Raw genomic sequence first — 15,757 nt, forward strand, 5'->3', positions numbered from 1 at the left:
AGTGCGGATGTTGCCTGTAATCCATGGCTTCTGGTTGGGATATGTACGTACGGTCACTGTGGGGACGGCGTCGTCAATGCACTTATTGATGAAGCCGATGACTGAGTTGGTATACTCCTCAATCCCATTGGATGAATCCTGGAAAACAGTCCTGTAGCGTAGCATTCGCGTCACCTTAACCGTAATGAGCGAGTCACTGGTACTTCCTGCTTTAGTTTTTGCTTGTAAGCAGGAATCGGGAAGATAGAATTATGGTCAGATTTGCCAAATGGAGGGCGAGGGAGAGCTTTGTATGTGGAGTAAAGGTGGTCTAGAGTTTAACCTCTAGTGACGCCCATCCCGTGAACGGTACCGTTATCATCATCTGACACTAATTAGCATAACGCAACGGACATAAATCTTCCTAGAAAATATTCCTATTCATGAAAATCACAAGTGAAATATATTGGAACACAGCTTAGCCTTTTGTTAATCACCCTGTCATCTCAGATTGTCAAAATATGCTTTACAGCCAAAGCAAGACAAGCATTTGTGTAAGTTTATCGATAGCCTAGCATAGCATTATGCCTTGCTAGCAGCAGGCAACCTTGTCACGAAAATCAGAAAAGCAATCAAATTAAATCGTTTACCTTTGAACTTAGGATGTTTTCACTCACGAGACTCCCAGGTAGATAGCCAAGGAAAACATTTCCCAAAATATTATTTTTGTAGGCGAAATAGCTCCGTTTGGCTGAGAAATCGCGGTCACGACAACGCCGAAAAATATTCCAAATTAGCTCCATAATATTGACAGAAACATGACAAACGTCGTTTATAATCAATCCTCAAGGTGTTTTTCAAATATCTATTCGATAATATATCAACCGGGACAATTGGTTTCTCAGTAGAAACGATTGGAGTAATGGCTACCTCTGTATTTTATGCGAGAATTTCTCTGGGAGCATCATGTGACCACTTGCGCAATGAAGCCGCCTACGGGTATTCTTCAACATAAATGCGTAAAACTACGTCACAATGCTATAGACACCTTAATACGTAGAAAGTGTAACCTGGTTGATAGGGCATTCACAGCTCAATAGGGACACATCGGAACGCAGGGCTTTCAAAACATGAGTCACTTCCAGATTGGATTTTTCTCAGGCTTTCGCCTGCAACATCAGTTCTGTTATACTCACAGACAATATCTTTACAGTTTTGGAAACTTTCGAGTGTTTTCTATCCTAAGCTGTCAATTATATGCATATTGTCCTGACAAAATATCCCATTTAATTTGGGAACGTTATTTTTCCGAAAATGAAAATACTGCCCCTTAGTACCAACAGGTTAAAGTACCCAGCCACAAGGAGCCCAGCATATTCTTGTTTGCTATTGGCCTTATGCAACTCATTGAGTGCAATCTTAGTGCCAGCATCGGTTTGTGGTGTTAAATAAACGGCTACGAAAAATATAGATTAAAATTCTTGGTAGATAGTGTGGTCTACAGCTTATCATGAGGTGCTCTACCTCAGGCGAGCAATACTTCGATACTTCTTTAATATTAGACATCTTGCACCAGCTGTTGACAAATACACACCACCCTCGTCTTGCCGGGCTTAGCTATTCTGTCCTGCCGATGCACGGAAAACACAGCCAACTGTATATTATCCATCTCGTCGTTGAGCCACGACTCAGTGAAACATAAGATATTACAGTTTTGAATGTCCCGTTGGTAGGCTAGTCTTGAACGGAGCTCATCCACTTTATTCTCCAGTGATTACACGTTGGCCAATAGGAAGGATGGTAGAGGCGGGTTAACCACTCGCAGGCAAATTCTCACAAGGCACCCAGATCTCCACCCCCTGTACCTACATCTTTTTTAAACACGAATTATGAGGATTTGGGCCGTTCTCGGAAAAGCAGTACATCCTTTGCATCGGACTCATTAAAAAGTCTTTGTCCAGTCGAGGAATGTAATCGCTGTTCTGATATCCAGAAGCTCTTTTCGATCATAAGAGAAAGTAGCAGCAACATTATGTGAAAAAAACACAAAATAACACAACCTGTAAAACAGCAGCCATCCCATAAGTAAGTAATGAGGGTTAACCTCTCAACTTCAACCCCCAGGGGTCAACTGACCAATCCAATCACACAAGTAAGTAATGAGGGTTAACCTCTCAACTTCAACCCCCAGGGGTCAACTGACCAATCCAATCACACACAGCCATCCCATAAGTAAGTAAAGGAAATAAGAAAAAGGATTGAAGGCTGTTCGTCAGCTGGTTGAGAAGCATGCAGTTCAGGACATATTTGGTTTGTCTTGAATTAAAATACTTTTAAATACCTGTTCTCAGGCTCATCATCATCGTCCTCCTCATCGCCCATCTGAGAAGCGTCATGGTTACCTTCATCTCCTTCAGACACACAGAGAAGGGTCAGGGGTTAGAGACCATGTTTTCCCATAAGAGACGGACGTCAGTCAATCAGCTACATTTTCCACTTCAGATAAACTAGGATACTTTGCATTTAAAAGTCTTAGTTTGCCAGTCTGTCGGACCGTCTCCTGCTATATAGAATAATATGCATCTGCTAGCCATCTATTGATAGGATAGTCCTGTCCGTCACAAAGCAAGAGATGACACATCCCGCCCACGGTAACACGTCCCGCCCCTCCGGTAACACGTCCCGCCCTCAGGTACAATTTCTGCACACTGTGGTTGGAGTTTAATTTCCTTACAGAGCATGCTGGTGAATTAGAATGTAACGTAAAATGGTAATGACGAGTGAAAATCCACTTGTTTTCTGGCACATTTATTTTCTTTGTCCTGTTTCACAATAACAAGAGCCACGCGGAGTCACGGTAGTCTATTTACTGTGCTTTGACAACAGACCAGCAAGTGTTGACTATTTTATAAAAGGTGTAGAACTGTCACATAGCAAACCACGCAGAGTCACGGTAGTCTATTTACTGTGCTTTGACAACTGACCAGCAAGTGTTGACTATTTTATAAAAGGTGTAGAACTGAATAAAGTTGATCTCCTATACACCTTTGCCATTTATAAATCATGCAGCGTGGTTATATGTCCATGGTATTGCCAGGCTCACCGCTAAACAGCCTCTCGCTAGGCTCGCCGCTAAACAGCCTCTCGCTTGGCTCGCCGCTAAACAGCCTCTCGCTAGGCTCGCCGCTAAACAGCCTCTCGCTAGGCTCGCCGCTAAACAGCCTCTCGCTAGGCTCGCCGCTAAACAGCCTCTCGCTAGGCTCGCCGCTAAACAGCCTCTCGCTAGGCTCGCCGCTAAACAGCCTCTCGCTAGGCTCGCCGCTAAACAGCCTCTCGCTCGCGCTAAACAGGCTCGCTAGGCTCGCCGCTAAACAGCCTCTCGCTAGGCTCGCCGCTAAACAGCCTCTCGCTAGGCTCGCCGCTAAACAGCCTCTCGCTAGGCTCGCCGCTAAACAGCCTCTCGCTAGGCTCGCCGCTAAACAGCCTCTCGCTAGGCTCGCCGCTAAACAGCCTCTCGCTAGGCTCGCCGCTAAACAGCCTCTCGCTAGGCTCGCCGCTAAACAGCCTCTCGCTAGGCTCGCCGCTAAACAGCCTCTCGCTAGGCTCGCCGCTAAACAGCCTCTCGCTTGGCTCGCCGCTAAACAGCCTCTCGCTAGGCTCGCCGCTAAACAGCCTCTCGCTAGGCTCTGCGCTAAACAGCCTCTAACTAGGCTCGCGGCTAAATAGCCTCTCGCTAGGCCCGCCGCTAAACAGCCTCTCGCTAGGCTCGCCGCTAAACAGCCTCTAACTAGGCTCGCGGCTAAATAGCCTCTCGCTAGGCCCGCCGCTAAACAGCCTCTCGCTAGGCTCGCCGCTAAACAGCCTCTCGCTTGGCTCGCCGCTAAACAGCCTCTCGCTTGGCTCGCCGCTAAACAGCCTCTCGCTTGGCTCGCTGCTAAACAGCCTCTCGCTAGGCTCGGCGCTAAACAGCCTCTAACTAGGCTCGCGGCTAAATAGCCTCTCGCTAGGCCTGCCGCTAAACAGCCTCTCACTAGGCTCGCCGCAAAACAGCCTCTAACTAGGCTCGCGGCTAAATAGCCTCTCGCTAGGCCCGCCGCTAAATAGCCTCTCGCTAGGCCCGCCGCTAAACAATCTCTCGCTAGGCTCGCCGCTAAATAGCCTCTCGCTAGGCCCGCCGCTAAACAGCCTCTAACTAGGCTCGCGGCTAAATAGCCTCTCGCTAGGCCCGCCGCTAAATAGCCTCTCGCTAGGCCCGCCGCTAAACAATCTCTCGCTAGGCTCGCCGCTAAATAGCCTCTCGCTAGGCCCGCCGCTAAATAGCCTCTCGCTAGGCTCGCCGCTAAACAGCCTCTAACTAGGTTCACCATAAACAGCCTCTTGCCAGGCTACCACTGCTACTACTACTACTACTACTACTGCCGCTATTGTTACTGCTACTACTACTATTGTTACTGGGACTGCTACTTCTACTGTTACTACTACTACTGCTGCTACTACTACTATTCCACCTTCACCATGGGCTCTACTACTACTCCTCCAGTGCCTTGCGAAAGTATTCGGCCCCCTTGAACTTTGCGACCTTTTGCCACATTTCAGGCTTCAAACAAAGATAAAACTGTATTTTTTTGTGAAGAATCAACAACAAGTGGGACACAATCATGAAGTGGAACGACATTTATTGGACATTTCAAACTTTTTTAACAAATCAAAAACTGAAAAATTGTACTACTACTACTACTACTACTACAACTACAATTACTACAACAACAACAACATGATGTCTCTCACCGTCGACCTGGTGTGGTTTGAGCTTATTGACCAGATTGCGGTGAACCTGCACCATGGGCTCCTTGGTCTCCTCGTCTTCATCCAGCACCAGCTTGGTTGTGATTGGACAAGCCACGGCGGACGCCTCCTCCACCACGAGTACCTGGTCGGGAGGGACATATAGAGTCTAGTCTAAAAGCAGTACAGTCTGCACATACAAATACATACATTTATTCTGGTGGTTGGGACCGGTTATGTTCCTAGGAGTATAGGGCAGCTGAGAGACTGTGCTGCTGGTTGGGACAGGTTTTATGTTCCTAGGAGTTTAGGGCAGCTGAGAGACTGTTCTGCTGGTTGGGACAGGTTGTGTTCCTAGGAGTATAGGGCAGCTGATCTTCTAGTCCACAAGCATTCAAACCGTAATACTAAGGAAATGCTAAGCGACTTCCACTCTATTCAGTACATTTATGTGATCACCGTGGAAACATGGCATAGCTGGTACCATGCTCTTATCTGAACCACAATGGACCACACATCCATCTGGCTCCTTAGCGAACCATCGGCAGAAGGAGTAGTTGACTCATTGATAGACTGAGTCCATCTTCATTTCCATCCCATTTGCAGATGCCATGACAACAGCGCACACACAGTTGACTTTTACCTCTCTGAGTTTCTCCCTGAGCTGTTCCCTCTCAGCGATGCGTCTCCTCCTCTCCTCCTCCTCCTCCAGGGCATCCCTCGTTTCCGTCCTCAGCTCGTCGTATTTGAGGATTTTTCTGATCTTCTTCCTCTGTCCTTTAGGAGTGTCTCCATCCTCCTTCGCCGAGCCGTCCTCTCCTGACCCGCTCTGGAGGAGAGAATGAGGGTTAACCTCTCAACTTCAACCCCCAGGGGTCAACTGACCAATCCAATCACACATTGTGACCTATGATGTGATAACAATCAAACATTGACCAATCAATGAATTCCAGACCAAATTCACAAATATAGAATTGTTTAGGAGTAAGGAGAAAATCCTCTCCTTCCCTATACCTTGTCGTCGAATAAAGAATCCTGGGTCTTGATGCGGCGCCGTTTCTTCTTCTGGGAGTAGCTCCTCTCCTCCTTCTTCTTCTTCACGGAGGAGCGCGTGGTCCTCTTTTGGCTACTTCCTTCCTTCTCAGACTCCGACTCCTCTGACGACAATTCCTTCTCACTGATCTCCTCACTAACTCCTGACTCACTGCTGCTAGCTGACTCCTTAAAGTCTGGGTCTGCTGAGTCATCACTACCCACTGGAGAGGTGGAGGGAGGAAGAGAGAAAAGACAGGGAGAGGTTAATTAACCTCTTGAAGCTAGGGGGCACAATTTTTATGTTTGGAAAAATAACGTTCCCAAAGTAAACGGCCTATTTCTCAGGACCAGATGCTAGAATATGCATATAATTGACAGATTAGGATAGAAAAAACACTAAAGTTTCCAAAACTGTCCAAATATTGTCTGTGAGAACTGATATTGCAGGCGAAACCCTGAGGAAAATCAAACCAGGAAGTGGCTTCTATTTTGAAAATTCCATGTTAAATAGCCTGCCTTTGCTCCATTTTAAAGGGATATCAACCAGATTCCTTTTCCTATCGCTTCCTCGAGGTGTCAACAGTGTTTAGTTTCAGGCTTGTATTTTGAAAAATTTGCGAGAAAGATAACATCGCTTCATTGTATGGCTGGTGCCAGACAAACGGATGGATGTAAAAAATAATCTTTATGGAACAAGAGGAACATTTATTGTGTAACTGGGAGTCTCTTGAGTGAAAACATCCGAAGATCATCAAAGGTAAACGATTAATTTGATTGCTTTTCTGATTTTCGTGACCAAGCTAGGTGTTCATAATGTTGTCTAGCGATCGATAAACTTACACAAACACTTGGATTGCTTTCGCTGTAAAGCATATTTTCAAAATCTGACACGACAGGTGGATTAACAAAAGGCTAAGCTGTGTTTTCCTATATTGCACTTGTGATTTCATGAATATAAATATTTTTAGTAATATTATTTGAATGTGGCACTACGCAATTCAGTGGTTGTTGATGACAATTATCCCGCTAAAGGTAGCATCAAGAAGTTAAGGGGAGTGGGCACGGGGAGAGGGAGAAAGAGGGGGATAGAGAGAAAGGCTGGAGATAGAGTTGATTGAAAACAGTCATCAGTTTGCAGAGTAGGGCATTCATTCTGTTCCATAGGTATTAATACACAGGCCTAGGCAGACCAACTAGATACCAGGCCAGCTAGAGACCAGGCCAGCTAGAGACCAGGCCAGCCAGCCAGCCAGCCCTCGTACCTTTCCGTCTGGTCTCCTTCTTCTTCTTCCCCTTGCTGGCTGGTTTCTCCTTCTCCTCTCCCGACTCCACTTCGTACAGCGTCAGTTTGTGGCGGAGCAGCCGGTGGTAACGCCCCACACTCGTCTTCATGTCCACATCAGAGCCAGAGCCCCATTCATCATCATCGTCGTCTGTTGAGGGGAACAAGCAGTTATTTCTACATCTAGTCGAGTGACATAAACCATTAGTTGTGGAAAGAGGCACTGCAGAATCACTATCAACGAGTGAAATGAAAAAGTGAATGTAGCTCACCCTGCTCCTCTCCTCCCTTCCCCTTCTTCTCTTCATTCTCTTCTCCGTCCTCGTCAGAGCCCTCCTCTGCTCCTGAAGAGTAGTTAGCCTTGATCTGGGCCAATATCTTCTTGGCAATTCTATGGAGGAAAAAAATTAAATCAATGTTATTTGTCACATGCTCCGAATACAACAGGTGTAGTAGACCCTAGTGAAATGCTGAATACAACAGGTGTAGTAGACCTTACAGTGAAATGCCGAATACAACAGGTGTAGTAGACCTTACAGTGAAATGCTGAATACAACAGGTGTAGTAGACCTCACAGTGAAATGCTGAATACAACAGGTGTAGTAGACCTTACAGTGAAATGCTGAATACAACAGGTGTAGTAGACCTTACAGTGAAATGCTGAATACAACAGGTGTAGTAGACCTTAGTGAAATGCTGAATACAACAGGTGTAGTAGACCTTACAGTGAAATGCTGAATACAACAGGTGTAGTAGACCTCACAGTGAAATGCTGAATACAACAGGTGTAGTAGACCCTAGTGAAATGCTGAATACAACAGGTGTAGTAGACCTTAGTTAAATGCTGAATACAACAGGTGTAGTAGACCTTAGTTAACTTCTTGCGTTGAGCCAACCCGGATCCGGGATCATGACTACAGCCTCAAGACCATTACCATAACGCAACGTTAACTATTAATGAAAATCGCAAATGAAATTCAAATCAATATGCTAGCTCTCATGCTTAGCCTTTTGTTAACAACACTGTCATCTCAGATTTTCAAAAATATGCTTCTCAACCATAGCAAAACTAGCATTTGTTTTAACATTACTGATAGCTAGTGTAGCATTTAGCGTTAGCATTCAGCAGGCAACATTTTCACAAAAACCAGAAAAACATGAAAATAAAATCATTTACCTTTGAAGAACTTCAGATGTTTTCAATAAGGAGACTCTCAGATTGCAAATGTTCAGTTTTTACAAAAATATTATTTGTGTAGACAAATCGCTCCGTTTTCTCCATCACGTTTGGGTAAGAAAAAAAACGAAAATTAAGCCATTAAAACGCAAACTTTTTTCCAAATTAACTCCATAATAGACAGAAACATGGCAAACCGATGTCTAGAATCAATCCTCAAGGGTGTTTTTCACATATCTATCGACGATAAATCCATCGTGGCAGTTGACTTTCTCTTCTGAAGAAATGGAACGCACATGGACCTAGAGATTACGCAATAATTTCAACACAGGACAGACCCCTGGTAAATGTAGTCTCTTGTGGTCAATCTTCCAATGATATGCCTACAAATACGTCACAATGCTGCAGACATCTTGGACGAACGGCAAAGAGCTCAGGTTCATTCATGGCACATTCACAGCCATATAAGGAGACGATGGGAAACAGAGCCTCAAATTCTGCTCATTTCCTGTTTGAGGTTTCATCTTGGTTTCGCCTGTAGCATGAGTTCTGTGGCACTCACAGATAATATCTTTGCAGTTTTGGAAACGTCGGTGTTTTCTTTCCAAAGCTGCTAATTATATGCATAGTCGAGCATCTTTTCGTGACAAAATATTGCGCTTAAAATGGGCACGTTTTTTTATCCAATAATGACATAGCGCCCCCATAGGTTGAAGAGTTTAAGGCTAAGCTCCCATGCAGCAGCTCTATTTCCTTTTCCAACAGCCAGATCGATCGCCTTCAACTTGAAAGCTGCATCATGTGCATTTCTCCGTGTCTTTGCCATGATGAGGGTGACAAAATTACTACCGTAATCAGAATGATGGGAAGTTTGAGCGTGCTCGATTTACATCACATCATGTGACGGTGCTTAGTTTTTTGGCGGCGGCACGAATCTTGCGAAAGCGGGAAAAATCCATCAATTAGCCGCGTCATTGTATAAACCGCGAGGTTCAAAGTGTGGGAATAAAGTAGCGGCTTAAAGTCCGGAAATTACGGTACAGATTTGAATGTCCCGTTGGTAGGCTAGTCTTGAACGGAGCTCATCCAGTTTATTCTCCAGTGATTACACGTTGGCCAATAGGAAGGATGGTAGAGGCGGATTAACCACTCGCAGACAAATTCTCACAAGGCACCCAGATCTCCAACCCCTGTACCTACATCTTTTTTTAACACGAATTATGAGGATTTGGGCCGTTCTCGGAAAAGCAGTACATCCTTTGCATCGGACTCATTAAAAAGCCTTTGTCCAGTCGAGGAATGTAATCGCTCTTCTGGATCATAAGAGAAATAAGTTACAATGTGAAAAAACACAACTGGTTAGGGGCCCATAAAACAGCAGCCATCCCTCCCGTAAGTAAGTAATGAGGGTTAACCTCTGAACTTCAACCCCCAGGGGTCAACTGACCAATCCAATCACACACAGCCATCCCATAAGTAAGTAAAGGAAATAAGAAAAAGGATTGAAGGCTGTTCGTCAGCTGGTTGAGAAGCATGCAGTTCAGGACATATTTGGTTTGTCTTGAATTAAAATACTTTTTAATACCTGTTCTCAGGCTCATCATCATCGTCCTCCTCATCGCCCATCTGAGAAGCGTCATGGTTACCTTCATCTCCTTCAGACACACAGAGAAGGGTCAGGGGTTAGAGACCATGTTTTCCCATAAGAGACGGACGTCAGTCAATCAGCTACATTTTCCACTTCAGATAAACTAAGATACTTTTCATTTAAAAGTCTTAGTTTGCCAGTCTGTCGGACCGTCTCCTGCTATATAGAATAATATGCATCTGCTAGCCATCTATTGATAGGATAGTCCTGTCCGTCTCAAAGCGAGAGATGAGACGTCCCGCCCACGGTAACACGTCCCGCCCCCCTGGTAACACGTCCCGCCCCCAGGTACAATTTCTGCACACTGTGGTTGCAGTTTAATTTCCTTACAGAGCATGCTGGTGAATTAGAATGTAACGTAAATGGTCATGACGAGTGAAAATCCACTTGTTTTCTGGCACATTTATTTTCTTTGTCCTGTTTCACATAGCAAACCACGCGGAGTCACGGTAGTCTATTTACTGTGCTTTGACAACTGACCAGCAAGTGTTGACTATTTTATAAAAGGTGTAGAACTGTCACATAGCAAACCACGCAGAGTCACAGTAGTCTATTTACTGTGCTTTGACAACTGACCAGCAAGTGTTGACTATTTTATAAAAGGTGTAGAACTGAATAAAGTTGATCTCCTATACACCTTTGCCATTTATAAATCATGCAGCGTGGTTATATGTCCATGGTATTGCCAGGCTCGCCGCTAAACAGCCTCTCGCTAGGCTCGCCGCTAAACAGCCTCTAGCCAGATTCACCATATACAGCCTCTCGCCAGGCTCGCCGCTAAACAGCCTCTCGCCAGGCTCGCCGCTAAACAGCCTCTCGCCAGGCTCGCCGCTAAACAGCCTCTCGCCAGGCTCGCCGCTAAACAGCCTCTCGCCAGGCTCGCCGCTAAACAGCCTCTAGCCAGATTCACCATATACAGCCTCTTGCTAGGCACGCCATTGAATATGAGGCCAACAGCACCCAAACATTTTAATGGATCAGGTTTTTCCCAGATATCAAAGCAGTCTCCTGATGAGGTTCATTGTTGTGGACTTAAAACATCCAATGAATTGTTTAATATTTTTTTTTAGGTGTAATTTCAAATGTATTTATTTTAACCTCTTGGAACTACACTCCCGGACCCGGGAGAATTGTCATCAACTGACACTAATTAGCATAACGCAACAGACAAAAAATATTACTAGAAAATATTCATGAAATCACAAGTGAAATATATTGAAACACAGCTTAGCCTTTTGTTAATCAGATTTTGAAATTATGCTTTACAGCCAAAGCAAGACAAGCATTTGTGTAAGTTTATCGATAGCCTAGCATAGCATTATGACTAGCTAGCAGCAGGAAGCTTGGTCACGAAAATCAGAAAAGCAATCCAATTAAATCGTTTACCTTTGATGAGCTTTGGATGTTTTCACTCACGAGACTCCCAGTTAGATAGCAAATGTTCCTTTTTTCCATAAAGATTATTTCTGTAGCCGAAATAGCTCCATTTATTCTTCACGTTTGGCTGAGAAATCGTTCCGGAATTGCGGTCACGACAACGCCGTAAAATATTCCAAATTAGATCCATAATATCGACAGAAACATGGCAAACGTTTTTTTATAATCAATCCTCAAAGTCTTTTTCAAATATCTATTCGATAATATGTTCGCTTCTTAGTTGGAGTGAGAAAAAACAATGGCCGCATTTGTCTATTACACACAAACCACTCAGAACCACCAGGTGACCACTGACGCAATGTTGTCGCTCACGCTCATTTTTCAAAATAAAAGCCTGAAACTATATCTTGTGACACTAGACACATTAGGGAAGCCATAGAAAAATGAATCTGGTTGATATCCCTTTCACTGCTCAATAGGGACGCATAGGAACGCAGAGGTTTCTAAATAAGAGACTTCCTGATTGGATTTTTCTCAGGCTTTCGCCTGCAATATCAGTTCTGTTATACTCTCAGACACAATTTTTACAGTTTTGGAAACTTTAGAGTGTTTTCTATCCTAAGCTGTCAATGATATGCATATTCTATTATCTGGTCCTGAAAAATAGCCTGTTTACTTTGGGAACGTTATTTTTCCAAAAATGAAAATAGTGCCCCCTAGTTTCAAGAGGTTAAACATTAACCAGAAAACAGACACCAGAAAACGGAATTTGGGAAATAACTAAATGGAATCCAACAAATAAAAAAATAAACATTTTATAGGGTCCAAACTAATGATCATTTCAAATTATTATTTTTTTTTATGATGTGGGCAACTTAATTCATATCTTGTAGTAAAAGTTTAAAAGACACTTAAACTCAAGAGAAGACTAAGAGAAAACAACAATTAATTCATATCTTGTAGCTACTTAATTCATTTCTAATTTAAAAGTTTAAAAAGAAAAACTTTAAAGAAACTTAAACTCAGGTTTAATTGAGTCTTATTTAGAAAATAAGACTAAGGCCCAGATCATATTCAAAACAAATAACAATAAACTGAATTCATTTAAATTATAGTCTTTCTTTACCCGAGCTCTCTATCTCTGTTCCTGGAGAGCTACAGGCCTGTAGGTTTTCACTCAAACCCTAATCAAGGGCAACTGACTAATAATGAACTGGTTGATAATCTGAATCCTGTTAGGTTACAACTGAGGTTCGAGTTACAACCTACAGGAGGGTATCTCTCCAGGAATCAAGGTTGGAGAGCCCTGTTCTGCACAAAACCACAACTAATGTTTCCAATCTGGGAGGTAAACTCGATAAGGTATAAAATAATTTCACTGTCTATTTCGGATTTAATCTTCAGAAATAATTTCTTTGGCCAAAAAATGTCAAACCCTGGGGGTCAAGCCTCACACCCCAGTGGTCAAGCCTCACACCCCAGTGGTCAAGCCTCAGACCCCAGTGGTCAAGCCTCAGACCCCAGTGGTCAAGCCTCAGACCCCAGTGGTCAAGCCTCACACCCCAGTGGTCAAGCCTCACACCCCAGTGGTCAAGCCTCACACCCCAGTGGTCAAGCCTCACACCCCGGGGGCGCCTGGCTGGCTACTCTATGTACTTGTGGAAAACACTGCAGAGGTCAGATGTTAAATCAGTGGAGTTTAGGTCGAGTTGTATTGACAACACAGTGTAGCGTCTGCCTTGTAGAAACAGAGAGCTCAATATACCGCTTTCAGAAACAACAGCTCTACTCACCTGAGGACTGGTGGAAGGTTCCCCTCCCTGCTAGCACCGTCTCCTCCACGATGGGTTTAATCTTCTGCTGGTCTCCACTCTCCTCTCCAGACCCTCCTCCCTCCTCCTCCTCCTCATCGTCATCAGACGATGAATCTTGCTGCTTGGCTCCTCTACTTCTGGCTTTGCGTTTCAGTTCGTACGACCGCCTCCGATCTCCGCCCTTGTTCTCCTTCTCTCTTTCCTTCTTCACACGGCTGCTCCTCCGTTTCCCCGTCGCCAGTTTGCTGAGTCCCTCCATCTCCAGGTCCGAGTCGGAGGAGCCGTCCGAGCCCTTCTTCTTGGATGTCTTTTTGGCAGAAGCTGAGGAGGACTTCTTTTTCTTCTTCTTCTTTGCGTCTTCGTCTGAGTCGGACTCTGAGTTGTCTGAATCGTCGGCTTTCAGTTTGCGTTTGGCCGCCAGCTTCTTGTCAGTCTTCACCTTGTCATTCTCTTCCTCCTCTCCATCTTTCTTGCTGAGTTTGAACAGGCACCTTTTGAAGCTACTGTTGCCCTGGTTACCATCGGCGTCCTGCTGCGCATCCTCGTCCGAGCTGTGTTCTGCCGCTGCAGTCTGGAGCAGGATGTCCAGAACCTCGTCAGAGTCAGAGTCCACTTCTTGTTTAGAAGGGTCAGCGGTCAACTTGGGGGAGGCATTGCTCTGCTGCTCCTCCTCCTCATGTTCCTTCTCCGAGCTGCCTTTGGCTCTACTCTTCAGCCTGCTGGGACTCATGCCCTCTGAGTCACTGTTCTCTGGAGAGGATTCGGCCATCTTGTTCTTCCCATCCGGTGACTTCCTGAGGGGTGTGGTCTTTGTGCGGCTGGAGCGGCGGCTGTCCTCCTCAGAGCCCCCACCTTCCTCCACCTCCTCCTTACTCTTCTCCATGCCTCCATCCTTACTCCTCTCCTTCCCCCCATCCTTATCCTTGCTCATAGACCTGGAGGTGCGTGTGGTAACCACTGGAACGGGCGTCAGCTTCACGATCAGGTTCTTCACCTTGGGCATGGCCTTCTCCTTATGGGTTTCAAGTGACTTCCTGTTTGAGTCAGCGGCGGGGCTCTCGGATTGGCTAGCAGCGGTGGTTTCCATGGTGTCGTTGCCGGGCGTTAACCCTGCGGAGTCCGCCAGACTCTCTACCATTTGGAAGAGCTCGTCAGGGACGGCCGGCCCGACGGACACAATGTCTTTTTTCCGGTCACCCTCCTCCTCCACTGCTGTCTGGTCTTTGGCCTGGCTATCTGTCTCTGTGTCCGAGTGGTCCTGAGGCGCGGGGGCGGGGCTCCCCTCCATCTCTGCGTCCTCTGACAAGCCCCCATCCTCCTCTAGCTCCTCCCCGTCCTCAGTGTCGGCCATTTTATCCTCTTCTGCCTCCTGTCCATCCTCAACCATGTTGTCAATCTGATCGTGGCCGTCGGTGTTGGAAACAGCATCCCCGTTCTGCATCCCCTGGTCCTGGGAAGTGAACTGTGACTCCAAGTCCTCCTCTAGGGCAGCATGGGCCTTCTTCATATCAGCCAGAACAGACCTAGAGAGAGATAGATGGATGAATGGATAGATTAGGCAAAATAACAGAATTGGGTTGCCTCACTTACTTTGTTGCAGTCATAATATTAACATGTGTTAGGATACCTGAAGGCATTGAGGTGTCTGGTCCCACTGCCACCTCCTCCTGCTCCCTGCTCCTCCTCAGCCTGCTGGATGAAGGTACTGTTGAGCCCTGTGGTCGTCTCAATCAGCTTCTTGGTCCTCTTCACCAGCTCCTTGAGGACCTTCAGGGTCTTATAGGAGAAGGTGAGGGTCCCTGACCCGTCTGAATGTTCCTTACCGTTCACCACAGCTTTACCATGGTGGTGGTGACCTTTACCCTTACTGTGCCCTTTCACCTCCTTCCTCTCTTTCTCCTCCCTCTTTTTCTTGCGTCCCGTGCGCCAGAAGCTCTCCAGCTTGGTCAAGATGTTGGAGCAGTTGGAGGCGATGTCTGACAGAGGCTGAGGGCTGCAGATATAGCAGGACCATTTACTGTCCTTGTCGGTGATCATAGACAGCTCCTTGCGCCCCAGGTTACGCAGGATGCACTTCTTACAGAAGGCGTTGTGGCAGTAGTCACAGCAGACCAGGTTGCCACCTTCAGCACACCACCTTGGGGCGTAGTTAAGATAGCGAGGAAAGTCAACTTCAAAACGTGACGTATCTTAATTGGGATTTGCAGCTGTTGTTGGGAAGCAATGACTCATTCTAAAAAATGACAAAGATAGTGCACTATATAGGGAATAGGGTGGCAGTTGGGGCGTAGCCCTTGGCGTAGACTAAAATAGGTGCTGGGACTCTTTGAAAGTAGGTACTCATAGTCGAGAGCCAATATTGTACAAGAGGTGGCGACACTCAAGCAGTAGAACAGGGAGCTTACGGCAGCTAGAACAATGGCGACCGTTTGAGGGGACCTGCCTGCACTGTTCGTCCATGTTTCTGTGTTCTGTGAGGGGACCTGCCTGCACTGTTCGTCCATGTTTCTGTGTTCTGTGAGGGGACCTACCTGCACTGTTCGTCCATGTTTCTGTGAGGGGACCTACCTGCACTGTTCGTCCATGTTTCTGTGAGGGGACCTACCTGCACTGTTCGTCCATGTTTCTGTGAGGGGACCTACCTGCACTGTTAGTCCATG

General features: G+C 45.8%; 1 protein-coding gene across 4 annotated transcripts in view; it reads right to left on the reverse strand.

Moving 5' to 3' along the window:
- The window catches only part of LOC124011081 (transcriptional regulator ATRX-like), a 43,704-nt gene that overhangs the window by 17,365 nt on the left and 10,582 nt on the right, over positions 1-15,757 (reverse strand). For 3 of the 4 annotated variants that reach the window (XM_046324072.1, XM_046324071.1, XM_046324074.1), the window contains exons 6-14: positions 14,725-15,234; positions 13,077-14,620; positions 9,844-9,913; positions 7,354-7,472; positions 7,062-7,232; positions 5,779-6,020; positions 5,408-5,593; positions 4,768-4,933; positions 2,321-2,390 (exon numbers count right to left, since the gene is read on the reverse strand). In XM_046324072.1, coding sequence (XP_046180028.1) covers positions 2,321-2,390; positions 4,768-4,933; positions 5,408-5,593; positions 5,779-6,020; positions 7,062-7,232; positions 7,354-7,472; positions 9,844-9,913; positions 13,077-14,620; positions 14,725-15,234 — 3,078 coding nt within the window. The remainder of the gene's footprint in view (positions 1-2,320; positions 2,391-4,767; positions 4,934-5,407; positions 5,594-5,778; positions 6,021-7,061; positions 7,233-7,353; positions 7,473-9,843; positions 9,914-13,076; positions 14,621-14,724; positions 15,235-15,757) is intronic. The other variant, XM_046324073.1, reaches the window with a different exon arrangement.

The sequence above is a fragment of the Oncorhynchus gorbuscha genome, linkage group LG23 (genome assembly GCF_021184085.1).
Source record: "Oncorhynchus gorbuscha isolate QuinsamMale2020 ecotype Even-year linkage group LG23, OgorEven_v1.0, whole genome shotgun sequence".
In the NCBI taxonomy this organism is placed as follows: domain Eukaryota; kingdom Metazoa; phylum Chordata; class Actinopteri; order Salmoniformes; family Salmonidae; genus Oncorhynchus; species Oncorhynchus gorbuscha.